Source organism: Sphaerodactylus townsendi, linkage group LG10 (assembly GCF_021028975.2).
Source record: "Sphaerodactylus townsendi isolate TG3544 linkage group LG10, MPM_Stown_v2.3, whole genome shotgun sequence".
In the NCBI taxonomy this organism is placed as follows: domain Eukaryota; kingdom Metazoa; phylum Chordata; class Lepidosauria; order Squamata; family Sphaerodactylidae; genus Sphaerodactylus; species Sphaerodactylus townsendi.
The window spans coordinates 88,444,508-88,467,828 of NC_059434.1; the positions used below are offsets into that span (position 1 = coordinate 88,444,508).

The 23,321-nt window shown below is 49.7% G+C and overlaps 1 protein-coding gene across 2 annotated transcripts in view; it reads right to left on the reverse strand.

Moving 5' to 3' along the window:
• The window catches only part of SFXN5 (sideroflexin 5), a 79,132-nt gene extending 56,532 nt beyond the window's left edge, over nucleotides 1-22,600 (reverse strand). For both annotated transcript variants that reach the window (XM_048508675.1, XM_048508674.1), the window contains exons 1-2: nucleotides 22,474-22,600; nucleotides 12,299-12,367 (exon numbers count right to left, since the gene is read on the reverse strand). In XM_048508675.1, the coding sequence (XP_048364632.1) occupies nucleotides 12,299-12,367; nucleotides 22,474-22,530 (126 nt within the window). In that variant the 5' untranslated portion in view covers nucleotides 22,531-22,600. The remainder of the gene's footprint in view (nucleotides 1-12,298; nucleotides 12,368-22,473) is intronic.
• Between the last annotated feature and the right edge of the window lie 721 nt (nucleotides 22,601-23,321).

The window sequence follows — 23,321 nt, forward strand, 5'->3', positions numbered from 1 at the left end:
AGAAGGCCAGCATAGAGCCGAGTTACAATAGTCTAGCCTGGAAGGTGACGCCGTTGCATGGATCACGGTGGCTAGGTCCGTTTGGTAGAGGAAGGGGCCAACCGCCGGGCCTGGCGAAGATGGAGCGCGCAGTCCGGGTTGTATGGAGCCACCTGGAGTCTCCATTGAAAGAGACGAGTCCAGATGGACCCCCAAGACTCTGCGGCGGAGGGCGGCGCCAATAGAGGCCCCCTCCCACACACCAGCGGCTGGAAATCCCGAGCCTCTCCCTCACGGCGGCCCAGCCATAGGATCTCCCGTCTTCGGCGGATTCAGTTTCTTCCTCTGCTCTGCTGCAACCAACCAGCTACAGCCTCAAACAATGCTGTAGAGCACGAAGGTAGCGACAACCTGCTCCCCTCCATCAACAGAATAGGACTGGAGTGTCGCCGGCATATTGATCACAGATCAGCCCCAAACTCCGTACCAGCGCTGAGGCAGAGTAGTGCATATAGATGTTAAATAATAAGCGGGGATAAGTAGTGCCCCTGGGGGGGTGCTCATAGCCAGCGGGCACTTCCTAGAGGCTTCATCCCGCGCACCACACTTGCTGGCTCGGGCGGAGAAGCGAAGGCAATCCACTGAAGGACAGTGCGTACCCCGGACCGCGGCCGAAGCGGTGGGTCAAAAGGTGCGTGATGCGACCATATCAAAGCGCTTCGCGGTAAGATCTAACAAAACCAGCAGCGCCCGATCCGCCTCGGTCAAGCTGCATCACGGAATGTATATCTGTGATGGCGACAAGAGCGAAGTCTCCGTCCGGTGCCCCAGCACAGAAGCCGGAACTGCGGAAGGAGTCCGAAGGCGATCGTCATCCAGGAAGCCCTGAAGCTGCTCCAACACCACTCTCTCAATTACCTTCCAGAGAAATGAAAGATTGAAACAGAGGCGGTGATGGTGGCCAGATGCGCCAGGATCTAATGATGAGGTGCTTTTTTTCAAGAGTGGGCGGACCACTGCCTCCCTTCAACCCATCGGAAAGACTCGCTTGCTCAAAGGGAGCCATTGATGATGTTCAACTGACAGATGGGGTCGTAGCTCCGCCTGGCAAGCTTTTAATGAGCCAGGAGGGGCCGCGGATCAGAGAGGACGGAGTAAGTAGGTCTAACAGCAGCCAAGGCCCTGTCGACAGCGGCCCCAGGAGAGCAGGGAGAACTGGGCCAATGACTTGGGCCTGAAGGCCTGGCAAAGGGAGCCTCCAGTTCACTAATTGTAGATAATGTGGCGGGGAGGTCCTGGCAAAGCTGACATGATTTCTATCCATAAAAAAAGCTCATGAATGCCTCACAGCTAATAACCAATCGACAATTTGCTTAGACCCAGCCTTCGATAAGGGGAGGTCAAAGGACGAATTATACTCTGAGAACAGATTGAGCAGGCTAGGGAGCCCCAGCAGACGCAAGAGAGGAGGAGAAGAAAGCCCTCTTCGCCTCCTTCGTTGCCATCTCATAGGCTTTCATAAACGTCCTATAAGATGTTCGCGCAGCGCCGTCACGAGATCTCCTCCACACTCGCTCTAGTCGTCTAAGCACCCGTTTCATGACACACACGTTGCTTCAACTGACACACACATTGAAATGACACACACATTGCTTGAATTCTTCCATGTCTGATATTTATTGGATTTGCTAATAAAACCTGGAAATAAGAACAGAAAAAAAGAATAAAATCGGCTTCTTCACTGTCAAACTATAGATCAGACGGGCAGAACAGCTCAACCTGGATATAAACAAATGTGGGGGTGGACCCCCCCCCCCCCAAACTGTATTTTCAAATAGTAGGTGGAAATAGATTTTGAAGCACATGTGTATGCAACAGGCTCATCTTTCATAAAAACTGTTAAAAATAATTTTCAATAATGGTATTAAAGATCCTTGGACGGCAGGTAGCTTGGCATAGGCCCAATGCTGTGAAGCCAAGCAGGGTCGGAACAGGAAGGAAGGCCACCAAGGAAGACTATACAGAGGGAAGAGGGGATTCTCACTTGCCTTCAAAGCTCCTTGCTGGAGTTGCCAGAAGTTGGTTGTGATTTGGCAGCACTCACATACACACATTTAAGATCCCACAAGGTATCAAAAATGTCCAAAAGTGCTGGAGGACTGGGAAAGGGAATTCTAATTTAAAATCTTCACATTTGACCCCAGAAAGGTAGCAACATATTCACAAAGGAGGTTTATCTTTGTGTTGGAGAAAATGTGGGGAGCACACGTACCTTCTCTTGTGGCTCTGCACCAAAGTACAACATGTTTGGAACCTAATCAAATAGCAAATCAAATCCAAAGGATCACAGAATATGCTATTCCTCTTCAAGTCAAAACAATCCTATTAGGAAAAAAGGATTCTTCCAATTCTGCACGAACTTATTAAAACTTCATTTTAGTGCCTGCCAAATTGCGAACAGCTCAAAAACGACCAAAGAAACACCTTCCTTGGGTGCTGTGTGGTATATATCTGTGTGGTACAGATATATACTCCACTTGCTTTCCCAACATCAGATCCTCTGAAGATGCCAGCCACAGATGCAGGCGAAACGTCAGGAGAGAATGCTGCTAGAACACGGCCATACAGCCTGGAAACCACACAGCACCCCAGTGATTCTGGCCGTGAAAGCCTTCGACAATACAACAAACACCTTCCTGTTATTTCAACCTTATATTCCAAGTTCTGGGAAATTATGGGGCTAACATAATCCCAGCTGAAAGATCATCTGGAGAATCCCACAGATACCTGCAACTTCACAGAGAAACGGATCCCTCACTTTCCTACGCCAAACCCAAAAACTGTTTCTATGTTTTTTTAAAAAAACCCACAGAATTCAGTTCCAAGTACTTTCAGCACTAATTGAGGCAACACATATTTTCTGAATATAATTTACTGGTTAAAACTGACATTTTAATATGATAATTACAGAGTGACAGTTGCTGTAATTACTTTCTTCTGTTGCTTCTTTCTGTCTTAAGTAAACTGTGCAAATTTGTTTGGGCCCTTCTGTTTGCAACGCTTCGAGCATCTTATTAAATGTAACCCAGGCAGAACCTGTATTTAAAAAAGCCTCAGTAAGTTAAAGAAGACAAGAAGCAGCACTTTGAATGGCGCTGAGGAGCCCCCAGGTAGCCAGCGGAGCTCTTCTAGTACTGGGGAGATCATGTGACCCCCTGTAACTGACCACCAACAGCGGTCTGGTTGCCACAGTTTGGATCAGCTGAAGCTTCCAGAACATTTTCAAACGAAACCTCACAGGTTTAAGGCCCTGGTCTAAACCTTTAAAGACCTAAGGAGCAGCCGTGGCGTAGGAGGTTAAGAGCTCGTGTATCTAATCTGGAGGAACCGGGTTTGATTCCCCACTCTGCCGCCTGAGCTGTGGAGGCTTATCTGGGGAATTCAGATTAGCCTGGGCACTCCCACACACGCCAGCTGGGTGACCTTGGGCTAGTCACAGCTTCTCGGAGCTCTCTCAGCCCCACCCACCTCACAGGGTGTTTGTTGTGAGGGGGGAAGGGCAAGGAGATTGTCAGCCCCTTTGAGTCTCCTGCAGGAGAGAAAGGGGGGATATAAATCCAAACTCTTCTTCTTCTTCTTCTAAGTGTGTGGGACCTTCGTGTCTTTGGGCCCGACTCTCCCCAAACATCCCACAAACAGTATGACGCTTGGTTAACCACTATCTACTGGTGGTCTCTGGCCCAACATCTGTCCAGCTGTCCTAGACTAGGGTCAGGGCCTCCTTGGTTCTGGCACCAGTCTGGTAGAAAGCTCCGCCACATGAGATCCTGGGGGATTTGGGGCACATTCGCAGAGCCTGTGGGCTGTTCGGCCAGACTGACGATTGAGGACGGCAACAGCAGTTTCAGGCGTAAACTCACTCAAGGGGACGGAGCTACAATTACTTTGGAACTGTCCATGATGAAAACAAGAACATTTCCTTTCCTCTCCGTTCAGATGCAACATAACGATCCCAAGACATACACTTAAAAGGCAGGGAACGGTTTACAGCAAAATCGGGAGAGTGAAGGGGGTGGGGAAGGCAGAGGAAAGATCCAGTTTTCCAAGGGAAAAAACCCAAAGCCTCCCATCGGCTTGCTGGAGCTGCTCTGGTTCCAGGGAAAGCAAGGAAGTGAACGTCGCTCCGGAGCCACAGAAAATGACACGATGGCCTGTCAAAAGCAAACCAAACAGGAATCTTATGCTTGGTATTCCCAAAACTACCCGTGCTTCTTATTCAGTGTTATTCAGTGACTGAAACTCCCACCACTGACCCTTGCAAACGATCTGCATGCGTACCCTGCGCTCCTTCAAATGAGAACCTGGAACAAAACTAAACAAAAAACCGAGTGAATGGTTCTGTGTCCCTCTCAACAGTTACTATAACAACCCTGGCCAAAGCCCGTCTTCCTCCGCAACAGGACCAGGGCCACAAACAAACAGAAATGTTTAAGCTTTGCTTTAGACAGCTGTGGATCTCTTATAAACATCTCTCTCGTGGCACCCAACTGGCACCGTTTCTCCTGAGCCTTTCACAGAGAGACAAAAGCAGAGGAGTGCTCAAAATCATGCAAAGTTTCACAAGCAGGAGAACAGAAGCCATCCCAGAAGTGAAGGGGGGGGGGGAGAGAGAGCCCCTCCTTTCCGAGGGCCCCATTCCACCTCCCTGGCTTTGGGAAGCCATCCAAACACTAGTTCCAGCTGGGCACAGGGACAAGATATTTATGAATAATGAACTACCAGAGCCCTCCTGGACTTGAAAGCGAGTGTTTAGTTCCCCCTTTCTCAGCTGGTGGTGTGTAGACCTCGCCAGCTGAGCCAGACTACACCAGTTAGCCCACTCAGACTCTGCCTGGTCCACCCCACTGGTCTTCCACTGTTCACTGGATCCCCAGCATCCTAGCCCCCGTGACTTGACCGTGGAGGAAAACACCCCAGAATCATTAAAGAACATCAGGGGGAGGGGGGGGGGACTGCATTCTCCCAAATGTTCCTTGCAAGGAGAAATTACGGGGGGGAGGAGGAGGAGGAGAGGAGGAGGAGGAGTTTAGATTTATATCCCCCCTTTCTCTCCTGTTAGGAGACTCAAAGGGGTTTACAATCTCCTTGCCTTTCCCCACTCACAACAAACACCCTGTGAGGTGGGTGGGGCTGAGAGAGCTCCGAAGAACTGTGACTAGCCCAAGGTCACCCAGCTGGCATCTGTGGGAGTGCACAGTCTAATCTGAATTCCCCAGATAAGCCTCCACAGCTCAGGCGGCAGAGCGGGGAATCAAACCCGGTTCCTCCAGATTAGATACACGAGCTCTCAACCTCCTACGCCACAGCTGCTCCTTGATTGTCTTGCTGACCAAAGGAGCTCAGCGAAGAGCCCCTTTTCAGCGGCAGCCCCACAGCCATGAAACCACCAGAAGAAGTTCAAGACTGTTTCATTCATGATGGGGTCTGATTAGTTCTTTTGCCTCCTGGCAGTTTTAAATTATTGACTATAAGTAGCGGGTTTATGTATTTTATGTTTTATTATTATTATTGATACAAAAACAGTAATACACAGCAAACAAGATCAATATGCTGGATTATTGTTATTATTATGGTAGATTTCACAGCAGCCAGATCTTTAGCTGGTTGTTGGCCTTCACTACAATTCATATTCTTATTGTTTACATTGTAAGCAGCCTTCCATAAGATAGATAGTCATGGTGTAGTGGTTAAGAGCAGGTGGACTCTAATCTGGAGAACATGGTTTGATTCCCCGCTCTGCCACTTGAGCTGTGGAGGCTTTTCTAGTGAACCAGATTATCCTGTGCACTCCCACACATGCCAGCTGGATGACCTTGGGCTAGTCACAGTTCTTCGGAGCTCTCTCAGCACCACCCACCTCACAGGGTGTTTGTTGTGGAGGGTGGGAAGGGAAAGGAGTTTGTAAACCACTTTGACACTTACAGTTGAAAAAAGAAGGATATAAATCCAAACTCCTCCTCTTCTCCTAATAAATGTTTTAAACAAATAAATAATCCTGGCGACCTGAACGGAACCAGCAGATTACTGGACAGACAACAGCTGAGGAGGGGGTGCGCTAACAGACCAGACAATGGAGCGGAAATGTCACTGGACGTGGAATGCCACCTGCAACTTCCGACCAAGTCAGGGCAGCTCCCTCAGGGCTTTCTGCTCCAGCAGGCAGCTCTTCTCCAGAGCTTCAAGGAGGTCAAGATCTTCCCCAGAACCTGCTCTACATGGATCCTTTAACTCAGGGGTGTCCAACTCTGGCGCTTCAGATGTTCATGGACTACAATTCCCATCTGCCCCTGCTGGCACGGCCAATTGGGAATTGTAGTCCATGAATTTCTGAAGAACCAGAGTTGGCCGCCCCTCCTTTAACTGAAGATTGGGCATTTACCCAAAATCTCTTGTGACCCCAAATTCTTACGGAAAGCACACCCACAACTCCGATGGCAATGCTTAGATAATTGCCAAAATATTTCCCAGTTGTGTTGTAGAAACATAAGCTTTGATGTGGTGAGATCTCCTGCAACCAGCCATTCAGACACACAGAAGCATAACCCTTTTGGAAGAGTGTGCACGCTGTCCAAGAGGCACTCAGCCCTCTCATGAAACTAACCACACTATGCAGCTGCTGATTAAGTGAGGTGACATTATACCAGATATAATTAGGTACATTACACACTGAAGAAGCTCCAGATAAACCCACAAAGTAACACCAAGTTCTGACTGTTCAGTTTCTCTTACTTATTTGTAAAGCAGCTGCGAGTTCGTTGACAATGGGACACAGTGAACAACAGGAACACCTTGGAAAATCATGAGCCCCACTCAGCAAGAAGCCATGAAGGCCTTTTAGCCTGGCAAGTTCAAGGTCCACACAAATTTTCTGTGCCTGACACCTTCCGAATGAGAAATGTACCTGGGCTTTTTTTTATGCCAGTCAAGGATGTAATAAGAGAGTTGCCATGTGCACTTGGAACTCCACACCATGTACGAAAAGGCCTGTTTTATTTATGTACATTATGTACAGTCCATCTTTCTTACTGGCACTCAAGAGTAAGTCAATACAATCGACAGGATAGGACTTTGTAATAGGACATAGATTGTAGGATTCTGAAACCGACCAAAAATATCAACAGAGATGAAGCAAAGGAAAAGATAATTAAATTATGCAAAAATTACATGTTGGGATCTTACAACAACAGACAGTATGAACCATCACACACCACTAAACAGTCAGCAGTTCCTAACTCTTCACCCAGGGATCTTTCAGATATGCTACAGTACAGTGGAATATGCCAAGGGAGAGCAGCGTTCACCTGCTGGTTCCAGAGGTATCTTTACCTGCCCTAGATGAGAAGCAAGCCTCTCTGGGACCACAGAGACCCCCTTTAGCAGACTCCAGCCAAGTTCAGGTACCTGGCATAGCTGCACCCCTGGTAAAAGTACCCGTTCCCTCCGGAAGAGGGACAAGGCAGCTCCACCAACCATCCTTTCGTAGTTCCAACACAAAGAGGAAGGCTATCAGGTAGTAGGGTTGCCCTCCAGAGGTCTCTGCAGAGCAAACGCCTCCTAGTGGCAGAGCCATACTGTCCAATACAGGGCAAGGCACAGAAACCCCGTTCAAGGGGTCCTCTGCCCTAGCCCTGCCTCCCCATGGTGGGCCAGGCAGCCTCTAGCAATGGTCTGGCTGGAGCCAGAGGCAAGACAAAGAGAAGAAGGCCGAACTCCAGCTCCCTTCTGCTCTCCGGCACCGCAGTCTCTTGGCTTGCTCGACTACCGCAGCTCCTGCTGCGTGTTCGCAGGAATCTGTCCAAGGAAATGTCACATGGACTAAATTAGCTTCACAAAAATATCTGCTGATCTCCACAGCTACCCCAACACAGTTTCATTACAAGCAATTACAAGCCTAATTTTAAGCACTGTAGTCTCACACCTGCCAGGAAGTCACCCCAGCCCCCACCTGAGTCAGTAAAGAAAGTTTGAAGTTTTGTGCTGCCACAGCTACGCACAGGGGGAGGCAGAGGAGGATATGTTGTGTATTAACTTAAGGGTCTTTAAGAGGTTCACCGGGAGATTCATAGCTCAATCCCATGCATGCACAGTTAACCCACAGAGTCCAGTGGGGTTCACTGCCATGGAAGCATGCGTAAGTGTGCGGCCTTCATCCCACCTGTGAGCAGGTAGCAGAGATAGCTGGTCTGGGTAGTTGGCTGTCCCAAGCCAGGACCTGATCTGAAATCAAATAAGCAAGTCTACTTCTTGGGAGAGCCAACACCTGAGGCACCTTCACGGCCGAAGAACTTATTGCCACTTTCCTGAACCAGACCTTGACGGCCAGATGCCTGCAGGGCTCTCTTCACCAGGGATACGATAGGACACAAACACAAGTCAAAACAAAAGGGGGAGGGAGACAGAAGTATTACTACAAAAAAGCCGTAAGGTTCAGTAATCTAAGAGAAGAAGAATAGGATTTATATCCCCCCCTTTCTCTCCCATAAGAAGACTCAAAAGGGCTTACAGTCTCCTTTCCCTTCCAGCAGTGGCATAGTGGTTAAGAGCAGGTGTACTCTAATCTGGAGGAACCAAGTTTGAGTCCCCGCTCTGCCGCCTGGACTGTGGAGGCTTATCTGGGGAATTATCTGGGGAGGTTTATCTGGTGGGGGGGAAGGAAAGGAGTTTGTAAACCCCCTTGAGTCTCCTACAGAAGAGAAAGGGGGGGATATTAATCCAACTCTTCTTCTTCCCCCCTCATAACAAACACCCTGTGAGAAGGGTGGGGCTGAGAGAGCTCTGAAGAACTGTCACTAGCCCAAGGTGGGGTGTGTGGGAGTGCACAGGCTAATCTGAATTCCCCAGCTAAGCCTCCACAGCTCAAGGGGCAGAGCGGGGAATCAAACCCGCTTCCTCCAGATCAGAGTGCGCCTGCTCTTAACCACTATGCCACTGCTGCTTCTGTGCTGCACAAAAGATTGGTTTTATTAATTCCTCTTTTCTGAGAACTTTTAATATAATATAATAATATAATTCTATGCAAAGAGGCAATAGAATTTCAGCAAAACAAGAACAGAAAAGGTCACAAAATCACGATATATTCCTTCCTGTTGCCCTGCCTTATCCAAGTATTTGTGGCTGCTCTTCAGCCTGGCAACTCCCACTGTTTTCTCCCCCCCCCCCCTTTATGTTCATGTGACCAGGAGAGCAACAGAGGGATGGGAGAGGCACCCAGGTACTTCCTGAAGACTGAGGGGGTTCAGCCCAAAGGGGGAGGAGGGACTTCACTAATTGCTCTTCCCACAACCTTTTCTTTAGCCACATCCTCAGCATTAACAAAGGGTTTAGCTGTAAGAAGCAATCATCACCTTCCTTAATTATATTTAACACATATATACACCCACTAAAAAATTACACTTAACCTGACGCTTCCATAAAATGAAAACCATCAGCAACAGCGAGAGGTCAGTTTCAAATTCTTGGCGTCACACACACAATACAAGGTGGTTTTGTTCAGACTTAACAGCAGGAAACAGTAAGAGTCCAGTGGCACCTTAAAGACTTAGCACTTTAAAGAGTCCAGTGGCACCTTTATAAATTCTGGCAGGGTCTGAGCTTTCTTGAGTCACAGCTCACTTTTTTTACTCCCAGTGGAATATTTTTTTCAAGAATATAAAGACATACATAAAGGACAAGAGAGAGAGAAACAAGAAGAAAAATCTATTAAAAGGCTCCAGATGTCATCTGCACCAAATATACACTTTAAAATGTACTACGGGTTCTCTAATAACAATTATAAAATTAATTTTAATTATTCTTACTAATAAGGTTCACAGTTTTCTTTATTACATTTGTTTTCTTGTTCTTCTGTTCCTCAAATCCAAAAATCATCAACTCATTTTTTTCTGTCTTACAGAAAGATTCTATCAGAGGTTTCCAACTATCAATCAAAATAAATTATTTAATCAAAAAAGTAATTTTAGCCATCTCTGCCAAGTCCAACAACTTCACAAGCTATTCTTCTGCTGCTGGTATCGACAAAGTTTTCAAATTTTGTGCATATAATTTTCTTGCTGCTGTCATACATAAAAACAAAGTTCCATGTTTTTTCTCCAACCTGTCTGCCCATAAAACTGAAAGGAATAGCCTATTTCTCCAGCAACAGGTACCCACAACCCATCATTTCATACAAATTCTCTTTAAAATGTAAATTTAAGCCCCTATACCCACATATTCTCCCATTGGTTCATTTGCATATTGTGCCCAAGGTTGATGGCCCGTTTCGTCATGCATTCTTCCACTCATTCTTCTTCAGTGTCAAATCTCATCAAGATCTTACACATTTTAGCAATAACAATAAATAAATTTAAAGAGGACCTAAACAATTACTACCCAGTCAGCCTGACATCAATACCAGGAAAGAGCAGATCAGAAGAAGAAGAAGAAGAAGAAGAAGAGGAAGAGGAAGAGGAGGAGGAGGAGGAGTTTGGATTTATATCCCCCCTTTCTCTCCTGTAGAGACTCAAAGGGGCTTACAATCTCCTTGCCCTTCCCCCCTCACAACAAACACCCTGTGAGGTAGGTGGGGCTGAGAGCGCTCCGAGAAGTTGTGACTAGCCCAAGGTCACCCAGCTGGCGTGTATGGGAGTGCACAGGCTAATCTGAATTCCTCAGATAAGCCTCCACAGCTCAGGTGGCAGAGCTGGGAATCAAACCTGGTTCCTCCAGATTAGATACACGAGCTCTTAACCTCCTACGCCACTGCTGCTCCACAGACACTCTGTAAGCACTTAGAAGGGAATGTCATAATCACTAAAAGTAATCATGGATTTCTCAAAAAAAAAAAGAAATCATGCCTGACCAATCTTGGCTCTCTTTTTTTGATAGAGTAACAAGCTTAGTAGCTGAAGGGAATGCTGTGGGTGTAGCACACCTTGACTTCAGTAAGGCTTTTGACAAAGTCCTCCATGATATTCTTGCAAATAAGCTTGCAAAATGTGGTCCAGACAATGGTACTGTTAGATGAATTTGTAATTGGTAGACTGGCCGAACCCAAAGGGTGCTCATCAATTACTCATCTTCATCCTGGAGAGAAGTGACTGGTAAGGTGCCACAAAGTTCTGTCCTGGGCCCAGTGCTATTCAGTATCTGTATCAATGACTTCAATAATGGAACAGAAGACACGCTAATCCAAAAACTACCAGGACATGCCAGCCACAGATGCAGGCAAAACGTCAGGAGAAAATGCTACTGGAACACAGCCATACAACCTGGAAAACCCACAACACCCAAGAATGCATTCATCACATACAGTTTGGGGAAGATTTCAGAAAGCATTTGCTGAGTACTTGAGAAGTAGGCCAGGGTGGGTTTCCTTGACAGGCAGCTCCTGCAAAGTGGTGTGCCCCAGGACTCTCCTGGATCAGCAGTCTCCTGGAGTAGCAACAGGATTACTTCCACGTGGCTTTAATTTGGCTTTCTGAAGACCCCGGCAACTCCCAATTCAAGGGCAACTCCAGCAGGTCATTTCCGTAGCCTTTTCAGATTTCATTGGAGCTTGCATGAAAAGAAACCACCAGCATTGCTCTGCTGAAACAACAACTTCCTTTGCTGCAATTCATCCAAAGAAGGCAATCATGTTCTCAAATTAATTCAGTCAGTCAAGCAAGAAGACGAGCTAAAGATCTGCTGGGCGTGATTTCAACCTGGGGTGGAGAGCACGGTACTGGAAAAGTGTGTGGTGACTTCAGGAGCCAAACTCAGCAGGGGAAAGGCACCGAGACGGTTGCGCACTGAAAAAATCACGTCGCAAAAGCCAGAACTGCATAATATCCCAGTCAAGCAATCAATAATGCCAGCAGCAAACAGGAAGCATGTTAAGCACGTGCCTTCTCTTCAACACAACACAGGTGCAGGTCACTTCTGACCCAATTCCATTCCATAGTCAAGCGGAAACACTTTTAGAACCATTCCCTCTAAACTAATAGAAATGACCCCCCCCCCCCCAAACACACACACACTCTTCCACCACATTCTTGTTTTATCCAGGAACCTTGTCAATTATTTCATGAAATAGGATTGAAATAGTTCCCTTTTTGCTGGGCAGCCTGGAGATACCATCTCTCCAAGGCAATGTTGCTATGCTTTGAATAACAATTAAACTGTAATATCGTGTTCCTGGAAAATACAGTTCAGATAGCAGAACTGGCACAAAATGAAACAGGAGTGCAGGGGGCCCCTTAAAGACTCACAACATTTATCCTCCATCTTACCCACGCCTTACCTCCGTCACGAAGAGAGTGCGAGGGTCGATAATGTCCAAGAAGTGTCTAAATCGCCCATAAAAGGTAGTCTGCAAAGACAGAAGGGTACCATCAATTAACCCACTTCACAGCAACTGAAGGGCACTTCGAGCCCCCCCTTCCACAGGACCAGATTATCAGCCAGCAGTTCTGCCACACAAAGGCCACGTCCAATCACTCCCAATCACAGCTGTCACCACAGGCAGCCATCCACAGACAGCCGCTCCCCCTGCAAGGCAGGCCATTTTCTCCCAGCCACCAGGGGCGATTTCAGAGGCCTCTTTTACCACAGGATGGTCTGAAGGCTCCCTTTCAGATGGTGCTGCAAGCATGTATCGTTCGGAGCTACCAGCCTCCTGTCTCACAGGTCTCGGATCACCTGGAATCCCCCCACACACACACACACACACCAGGAGTGGCAGAGACACCAAACCCACAAGGAGGCAGCCCAGCCGCAACAAGATGCCAGACTAGCAGCCCATTTCCAGGTACGGAGCCAGACCTCTGTCAGAACCCACAGGACACTTGGCAGGATTGGATCAAGATGGGGGTGGAGAAGTTCAGGGACAGGTGAGGCTCCTCCAGATTATTTAAGCCCTGGGCTGAGCAGAGAGCCCGGCTGGCTCAGCCAGTTCACACGGCCAGGACACGACGGCGCTCACTGTGATCCCGAACCCAGCTGTGCCCTGACCTCAGGACTCTTTGGATGGCCAGACCCTCCTTCCAGAGGCCTCCCTGACAACCCTCACCAGCTCACCACACATCTGCTCTGGAAAAGGCGGATCAGAGTCAAGATGCAGGACCCCAGCTGGGGCCCCCCCCTTTGCTGCCAAGACGGCCAATCAGAATCGCCAGCAGTCAGTGCCAGAGGATATTTGCTGACATATTTGGCTCTGTACTGCACATAAAATACAAAATGCATGGAGGTCAACCATCAAACATCAAATCATCAAACCATCAAACTTGCCTGATTGACCTTAAACAAATTTCAGTCATGAAACAGTGAAAAAGCATGAGGTAGCTTACAATCCAATACCCTGAGTCATTCATCTTTAGCAGGAAATGCTACCAGGGGAGAATCCTTTTTATTCACACCCTATAACAGTACAGGACTAAAACAGCCCCAGAGCCCAGGCAAGTGAGCCCCTCACTCTCAGCCCCACCAACTAACTCTCACAGGCAATGATTAAAATTGGCTGTCATCATATAACCAACCAAAACATATTACCAGTGAAACCCATTGTGACTCGACACCCTCAACAAATCCCAATTAAGGTAATAATTCTGCCAATTCAAACTATGCCCAACCCAGGGGAGAAACCAACAGACTCAAGAAGTCCCACCTGCCCGCCAAGATCAGGGTGTGCAGAAAGATCTCCTGACACTAGGAAATGGAACCTGGTAACAAACTGAGGTTTTGCAACTCCAGAAGACGGTTGAAGCCATTTCCTGGGGGGCACATTCCACCACCCCTGGAGCAGTTGGGGATGCATGGGGGGCCAGAAGGGCAGATACAGGAGCCTGACTGGCTAGTGTCCTTGAACGGTGCCCACCCAGAATGCTGCCTGGTTTGCCTGCATGGCTCAGCCAGGCCTGCTTGGAAAAGCACAAGGGTCGAGGCTGTGGCATTTCGGTGCCATTGTTTGGACTAGCTGGGTTTACTGCATTTAGGTTTTATTGCTGGTGTTTTAAGGTGTTTACGTTTCATTGTTTTACTTTTGCCCTGTGTTCCCTGGAAGCCACCCTCAATCTGGCACTGGGTAAAAAATCAAATAAAAAACAAATGAACAATAGACAAGATGGGTGCTGTGTGGTTTCCAGGCTGTATGGCCGTGTTCTAGCAGCATTTATTCTCTCCCTGGCGTTTAAGCCTGCATCTGCTTGGCTGGCAAATGCTTCAGAGGGATGATCTACTGATACTGAAGATGCATCAGCCACAGGTAGCATCAGAAAACTAATATTCTACAACAAATGGTATGCAAACGCTGTGGAGAATGCTGCTAGGAACACTGGCTATACAGCCTGAAAACCACAGCAACTCCAAGGGATGTCCGGCCGTGAGAAGCTCTAGACGACAATACAATAGACAAGATGGTTTGCAAAAGGCTTAAGTTGACACAAATTCACTCAGGCGGTATTGTCCGTCCTGGGAGACCTTTGCAGACCGGTGTGATAAGGCGGGAGGCGCCTCGACTGAGCAGGCATCCGGCAGGCCAATGCCCAATAAGGCATGGGACCATTCTTCAGGCTGCAACCTCCTCTCTGAAGCCCAGTCCTAACACCTGCTAGCGGGGTTTCCCAAAGGCATGTTCTGTATTTCCAGTGGAGCTCTAAACAGGCTTCCTCTTGAAACAGACGGCACACAGTGCCTCCAGCCCCACTCAATGTTCACTCCCAGATGAGAGCACAGGCATGGAGTGCAGAGCTTAAGGAGGAAGCTCCGAGCCACCCCATGTGGCAGGAGGGGCCACCCAGCCCCTCACTTGGACTGCCTATATCTGTGTGGCTCCGCCTCCTGCAGCAGCCATTTTGTGGTCACGCCCACCAGCCTGTTTCATCCCAAAGATGCCCAGAAACTTTAAAAAGGCTGGGAAGAACATAAGAACATAAGAACTGGCCTGCTGGATCAGACCAGAGTCCATCTAGTCCAGCATTCTGCTACTCGCAGTGGCCCACCAGGTGCCTTTGGGAGCTCACCTGCAGGATGTGAAAGAAAGAGCCTTCTGCTGCTGCTACTCTTGAGCACCTGGTCTGCTAAGGCATGTCAAGTATGCCAGAGCCCGAGACTTGTAAATGTCACTCCAACTGCCTTGAACCACAAGGAAAGGTGGGGTATAGGTGTTTTAGTAAATAAAAGATTATGGCTGAATGCCAGTTCAAAAGAGAAGCAACATAACTCTGTGCTTTGAAGCCTTCCTTAGCTTCAGCTGTACCACAGCAGCCAAGACTCAGCTGGGAGTTTTCCTTCCTCACGGGTGCCACAGGCCAAGTCGTCATTTTCACTGAGCTCTCTACTACACCCCTAAGAGTTCTTTTAATCACAGTCAGTTCAGATCTAATCCACAAATTCTTAAAGCTTATATTTTAATAAATCTCAACACATCAACATGCAAGGGAAGTAATAGTACCACTCTATTCTGAACTGGTTAAACCTCACCTGGAACACAGTTCTGGGCACTGCAATTCAAGAAGGATATTGACAAGCTGGAACTGGTCGAGGGGAGGGCGACCAAAATGGTCAAAGGTCTGGAGTCCATGCCCTACGAGGAGAGACTTGGGCAGCTGGGGATGTTCAGTTTGCAGAAGGGAAGGTTAACGGGTGACACGATAGCCATGTTGAAATATTAAGCTTCCTGGTGGTAAGGGCTGATGGACGGTGGAACAGGCTGCCTCGGAGTGTGGTGGAGTTTCCTTCTTTGGAGGCTTCTAAAGAGAGGCTGGATGGACATCTGTCAGGAGTGCTTTGACTATGTGTTCCTGCATGGCTGGGGGTTGATGGCCTGGCGGTCTCTCCCACTTCTATGATTCTACCTTACTCTAGCCTTCACGGAACTTCATTCGCCATGCCAAATCACTCCTGAACACATTGAATAGCACCAGCCTCAATACTGACCCTTGTGGGATCCCACTGATCACTGTCCATTTGCTCCAACTCTTTGCTTCCCACTCTTTAACCACTTTTAATCCATAAGAGGACAGGTCTGCTAAATTTACTCAGTACCCCGTCAAAAGCCTTCTGAAAGTTCAAGTATATAACCTCTACTGGATCTCCATTCTCCACACCCTTTTTAACATTCTCAAAGAACTCCCAAAAGCTGGTGCGGCAGGACTTCCCTTTGCGGGCTTCGACTTTCTCTCAGCAGCTGGATCTGTTCCTTGACGTGCTTGATCAATCTCTCATGAATAACAGCTTCTACTGAAGACAGACCTGGGCTTAGGATAACAGGCATATGCAATTCACTGAATTCCTCCTCTCCCCTCCCGGACCTCTTTTTAAAAATCAGGACGACATTTGCTACTTTTCAGAAATCCAACAAAGAGGCCAATTTTGGCAACAGGTTGCCGATGCTAGTTCTGTAAAACAACAGTTTCCTACCGGAGTTCCTCAAGAACTTCTGAATGTACGCTGGATGTAGGACATGGAGACTTATTAGTTTTCACTTTGCCTGGTTGTCCTAACATTTCGTCACTGGGCCCCTCAGGTGGACCCATTTCTCCTACATTTTCCACAGAGCAAACAGAGGAAGCGAGAACCAGCTGGTCGGCCTGTCTAGGGTGAGGCGGCTCTATCAGTTGCCGCCTGCTTTGCCTTTAGACCTAGTTTGTTAATGGCAAGGAGTAGTTGTAAAACACGTCTACTTGGCATATCAGCGAAAGTGTTCCTTTTTATGTGTTTTCTACATTGCAGACTGCTTTGGGACCATAGTGCAGGGAGGAAAAGTAGGTTAAAAACAGATGCAAAGAATTCATTCTGTTTCTCTGTCACCTCCCTGTCTTCCTTGAGTAATCCTTTCATTCCTTTGTCACCCAAACACTCGCCTGGCTGGTATCCTGCTCCTCCATATACTGAAAGATAAATTTATTTATTTAATAAACTTATACCCCGTCCACTCTTTTAAAGGACCCAGTCCGGCTTCCGTGCTGGGCATGGGACGGAGACTGTTCTCGTCGCTGTCACAGACACACTCCGTATTCAGCTTGACCAAGGCGGATCGGCGCTGCTGGTATTGCTAGACCTTACCGCAGCGTTTGATGTGGTCGACCATGACCTTTTGACCCACCGCCTGGCCGCCTCCGGAGTACGGGGCACTGTCCTTCAGTGGATTGTCTCGTTTCTCCAGGGCCGAAATCAGCAAGTGAGGTGCGGGGATCAGGCCTCCCGGAAGTGCCCGCTTCAGTGCAGTGTACCCCAGGGGGCATTATTATCCCCGCTGTTATTTAACATCTACATGCGACTCCCTTGCCTTCAGCTGCGTGCGGAGTTTTGGGCTGATCTGTCATCCAATATGCAGATGACACTCAAGCTCATTCTGTTGATGGAGGGCAGCCGTCACCACTTGGGCGGCTCTACAGCATTGTATGGAGGCGGTTGCTGAAGTTGGTTAGCGACAGAGCAGGTTAAAACTGAATCCATCAATGACGGAGATCACCTCTGGCTTGGCCGCGAAGGCGGGGAGGTGGAACTCTTTCAGCTCGGCAGCTGGTGTGTGGAGGGGCCATATTGGGCGCCGACCCACCTCGCGATGCGCAAGAAGCCTAGAGGGGAGTCCACCTGGATTCGATCTCTCTCAATGGAGACCTAGGTGGCCCATATAGCCCGGGTTGCCTTTTTTCCCATCTTCACCAGGCCCGGGCCCGGCTGGCCCCTTCCTCTCCCAAAGCCGGGATCTAGCCACAGTGATCTATGCAGCGGGTGTCATCTCCAGATTAGACTATTGTAACTTCGCTCTACGCGGACCTTCCCTTGCGTTTGATCCGGAGACTAAAACTGAAGATTTTGCAGCATGCTTGGCCAGTAGCGTTGCTACGCGATGAGCAGCTGGCGCCCATACCTGGGGAACACATCCAGCCACCGTGCTTCTGCGTTAGCTACATTGGCTCCCAGTAGAAGTTCTGGATCATCTTCAAGGTGTTGGTGTTATTTGACAACTTTAAGGCCTTTACTTGCAGCCTGGGGACCATCATTATCTTCGAGACCGCATCACTTGCTTGCCATATGTCCCCTGTACGGCCTCTTCGATCAGTTGCAGAGCCAACCTACTAGTGGTCCCTGGCCCCTCGGGTGATGCGGGCTGGCTCTCCCACATCGGGACCCAGGGGGGCCTTCATGGCTCTGGCCCGGCCTGGTGGGCACGCTTCTTCCTCCCAACTGTCCGGGCCCTGCATGGGACCTTGGTGAGTTCCTGCGAGGGGCCTGGAAGACGGGAGCTTGTTTCCACCGGGCCTTTGGAGGAACCGGCCGCTGATGGTGCCCCTCCCCCCCCTTTCATGGCCCCTTTCATAGCCCTCTACCTCATGGCTCCCTCTACATCTGGGACCTGCCATTCCTCCCTCTTGGGGAGAGGATTTTGAATATGGAGCTGCTGGACGCCACTTATATTTATTATTGTATTTTTATTGTATTTTATTGTATTGTATTTATAAGATTTAGCTTTTACTGTTTTATCGCTGCTTTTAAAGATTTAGCTATTTTATGTTATTTTTATGCTTCTATTGGATGTACACCGCCCAAGAGCTCCCTAGGAAGGATAGGGGTGAGTATAATAAAAATCTAATAAATAAATAAATAAAATAAAGGACTCCAGGCGGCTTTACATAGAATACTTCATAAAAACATAATAAAACCAATACAAGATCACAGAATACAAATATGAATACAATAAAATACAATATAAATACTAAGACCGATATAAAACCAGTTAAATGCTTGTAATTTGCCTTAATGCTCTGAAAAATCTGTTCCTCAAATTCTCTTTTTGCTCACCTTATTATCAATTTACCTTTGCTTTGCCAGAACCTGCCAGAACTATCTTCACCTTCCAAACAAAGAAACAAAAAAGCACTTCCTCTCTCGAGCTATAAAATCTGGGAAATTTCAAACTTCCAAGCAATGGCAACATACACATGTCAGATAAGAAAGTCTTATTCAACATGTGCAATCAAAAAAAACTGGGCAAAACATTGGGGGCAAAAACTACCAGACCACCGCCAAACAACCCAGAAAACCGACAACAGCAAGAACCACCAGCTTTGAATGCATTTTATCATAGATTGTTTTCGGTCACATTCCTACTCAGGCCGGCCAGCAAACCACCGTCTTCTGTCCATGAGACCAGCAGCCGAGAGCCCAGAGAAGCCGGCTGTCCAGGTGATAAGGAACAGAGAGCAACACATGATTCTGCCACAAAATCTCCAACAAATCTCTGCTTTTCTAAACAGGTTCCATACAAAAGTGTGGCTAGCCAGCCGGTGCCTGCCCAGCCAGCCCTGTCCACGGACTACAGAAGAGAAGCATGTTACTAAGCCACAGAAGGAGGCCACGTGGCAGCAGACTTGGGGCAGGCAAGTGGAACCAGATTTGGCACTCATCGCTACACTTATGGGTGGTTCTAAAAACATCAACCTTGAAAACTGCCCAACTTGGACTACTGACTATGGTGGCTAACTAGAAACTCCATGCTCAGAGGCAGATTACCCTTCTAGGTGTCAAAAGCAACAATAGGAGGAGGAGGATGCTGCCTTCCTGGCCCAACCTGCCAGTTCTCTAGGGCATCAGGGCAGGCCAATGCTGAACAAGAAACCCTGTCCTTAGGGCGCCAGACAGTTCATGCAAACCGCGCCGCCTTCTTCCACTACAAGTGGAAGCCTTGCACGGCAGGATCATCAAAGTCACTAACGACAAGTTGGGGTGCCATTACAGCAAACCTTTCCAAGGTGCATCAGGTGGCCCAGGCTGCACACGCCAGCATGGGCAACCAAAGGTCTGCCAAGATTCCTCTGCACTATTCACAGGAAGCTGGCTCTCCTGCTCACCCGACGCAGCACCCTTGTGACTACACAGCCTCAGCTGAGCGCGAGGACACAGAAGGGCCCCAGGCCTCTGCCACCTGAGCCCCAGCTCCACGGCCCACTCCCCCACCCCCAGCTACTTAGAAGCATTTAACTCTGTGCTCCTTCACCAGATTTCATCACACAAAGCGGCGGCGGCAGCGGCAGCAGAGTTCATTCCTTCCCACACTCGCTTGAAGTCTAAAGAATGTGGAGAGAAACTCAGTTAAATCAAGCATCTGAGGGAAAAATTATAATTGGCATAGAGCACCTCCGGCTTCTTCCCCTCATACAAACCAGCTTGGCTCACTTACAAAAAACAAAACTAATTAACAAATCTTTTCATAAAATAAATTAGTTCTGGACAGAGACGCAGCACAAGACAAAGCAGCGGCTGACGTTAGATCCACTGAAGCAGCCTCTGATGCCCGGCACAGCCGTTTGCCCTCCCCGCCTCCTCCCTCAGCTACTCTCACCCGTCCCTCCCCAGCAGCCTCAGCTACTGCGCCTCTTCTTTGCAGAGTGGCACCTAGGCTGGCTTCAGCCACCTTGTACATATTGCAACTCTTTCGCAAAGCCTCCCTTGGAAAGGACATCTTGAGTGGCATGTTTCTTCTTCCTGGAGGTGGGAGGCTGCAGTGTATGTACGTGTACACAGGTGGACTATTAGTTCTGCTTGTCTACGCTGAGTAGCTCCGCGCTATGTAGTAACTGCCAGTCACACGGGCCCTTTGGCCGTGTGGGAAGGGGAAGGAGAAGAGTCAGTTTTAATACCTTGCTTTTCTCTATCACTAAGAGGTCACAAAGTGCCTGACAATCACCTTCCCTTCCCCTCCTTGTGAGGCAGCTGGGGCTGAGAGAGTTCTGAGAGAACTGCGACAGGCCCAAGGTCACTCAGCAGCCTGCATGCAGAAAAACAGGGGAATCAAACCCAGTTCACGAGATTAGAGTCTGCTGCTCTTAATCGCTGCACCACACGGTCTACCAGCCTCTGTGCTTCCCAGGAGCAGAGTCCTCCGAAGGGCTCCCTGGACTTTTAACTGAGCAGGTGACAAAAGTAAACAACAGAGCAGTAACAGCCAGGTGGAACATGCCATAAACATTGCAAACAACTACGAAAGTAAAGAAAACGTCTGGAATGTTTCATCCTACTACAGCTCCAAACTTTTTACACTTGTTTTGTACATTCAGCAAAATGACAGAAATGTGAGGACTTTCTTGACCTGCTCTGACAAGCTGCTTGACAGTGCGGGAGCCACGACAAAGGATGTGCGCAAATGCGCAGGGGCTGATCTTAATTGATTACTACATGCGTAGCCCACCTTTCCTAAAGGTGCCCTCAGTGGCAGCAGCAGGTGCCCTCAGAAGGCTGGGCTTCAGATGAGCACAGCGGGAAAGGTGCTCTTGCAGGCAAGTGGGCTCAAGGACACAAAGGGCTCGGCAGGCAATAACCGGCACCTTGGACTGAACCAAGTCCCTGATCAGTAGCCAGTGGAGCATCTGCAGAGCAGGAGTGGCACGCACGTTCCACCAGAGGCCCACCGGGAACCAGGGCGTGGCATTCTGTACCAGAGGCGGGGGAATGGCACCTGGGGCAACACCTGCTCCGGGCATTCCCCCCCCCCCACATGTCCCCATGAGTGCTTCGCTTCTGTTCTGTAGCAACTAGAGTTCCAAAGGAACCACCAGCACAAAAATGATCAGCCCTCTACCAGCAGAGAAGCCTGGAGCCCTGCAGATGTCCTGGGGCATGATGCGCCTGACCTACTCACTGCCCACGAGAGAGAAGCACAGGCCAGCTGCACAAGACCAGCAGGTAAGACCGGGAGAGGACTGGTCAGCGTTAGTCTGGGCTCTCCGACATGCAGGTTCAAATCCACACGTAGCCACACAGAGCTTGCAGGGTGACCAGGAGCTAGATAAGCCTCTCAGCGTTGCTATGGTGGTTAGGATAAACACACAGAAAGGGCAAGGGGCAAATGGGCTGGACACACAGAAAGGTGCCACCGCGTGACCCTCTGCTGCAGTATCCTGCTGCCCCGAGTGCTCGTAAGCCCAACACCACCCGCTTGTCAAGACTTCGTCCTTCACTGCAGTCCAACAACTGGTATTCAGAGGTACACTGCCTCTGAACAGGGAGGCTCCACTTAGCCACGAATGAAGCCGGCTGATGCCAAGGCACCGGGCAGAGAAGGGCCCCTCCAGATAGGCATCGCCTCCTCTGCTAAAAGCCCCCAGAGCTCGTGAGGCAACATCTCGTGGCGGGGAGTTCCACAAGATGCCACTTTACGCCCTCCATCCAGCAGCCAAGCTCAAAGCCCGCCCACTGCATAAGCCCCGCCCCGAACCACAGCAAGCCACGCCTTCACGGGACACGAGACCCAATCAGGTGCCAGCATTTGGAACCATAAAAGGGCGGGAAGCGCAGGTGGTGAGCGACAGCGCGGACACCCAATCAAAGGCGCAGCGTCGCGAGTGGGGGCGGGGCCGGCGCTCCTTCGGCAGCGGCGGCGGCAGACCCCCCTCTGCGGGAGCGACGGCAGCAGCGCTGCCCCTTCCTTCCCGGCCGCCCTCCCGACGCGCGCCGATCGCGGAACGGCGGCCGCACCTGCTCGAAGCGGGACTTGCCCAGCTGGAAGGGCGGGTATCGCGCGCTCGCCTCCATCCCCCTCGCGGCGCCTCTCGGAGAGGAGCGCTCTCTCCGCCGCCTGGCCCGCCTCTTATTGGCTGAGGCGCACCGCAGATCCCGCAGAGCATGCTGGGACACATAGTCTGAGGAGGAGGACGGTGCCCGCGCTGCTTGGGAAACGTAGTCCTGCTGAAAGGTCGCCTCCCGCGGCCTGGCGGAGGGGATTGTGGGAAGTGTAGTCCGCGGCGGGCTCGCTCGGCCCCGTCAGGGTTCCCGAGGTGCATGACGGGACTCGCAGTTCGCCAGTTCGAGCGGCAAAATGCCCCCCGCTGCGCATGCGCGGCACGCGTGAGCCTGACTCGCGTTTGACCGCAACTCGCGTGTGTGGGTGGCCTGACACGAGAGCAGCCGCCAGCTGCACAGTACGGCCCCCCACCTGCCAGCCGGGCTCTTCCGTAGGTGGGAGGGGGGCCTTCGTGAAGCCGCTCTTCGGCTCTGGCCGCGGGGAGGGACTGGGCCTGCAGGGGGACACCAGCCGCCCCCCATTCCGCCCCCAAAGTCAGAGATCTCGTGCCCCCCCCCCCCCCCCGTGTCGCAAACGCAGCGACGACGGCCGCCCTGCATAAAAGCTAGGAGTGCTTCTTAAAATTTATATCCCACTTTCCTCCTCTGCTGGGATTCAGAGCGCTTCGGAACATCGCTCTCCCCATCTCCATTATCTCACAACAGCCCTACATGGTAGGCCAGGCCAAGAGTTTGTGGCAAGCCCAAGGTCACCTAGCGAGCACCCTCGGTAGAACTTGAGGTTTGACTGCGGTCACTCGAGA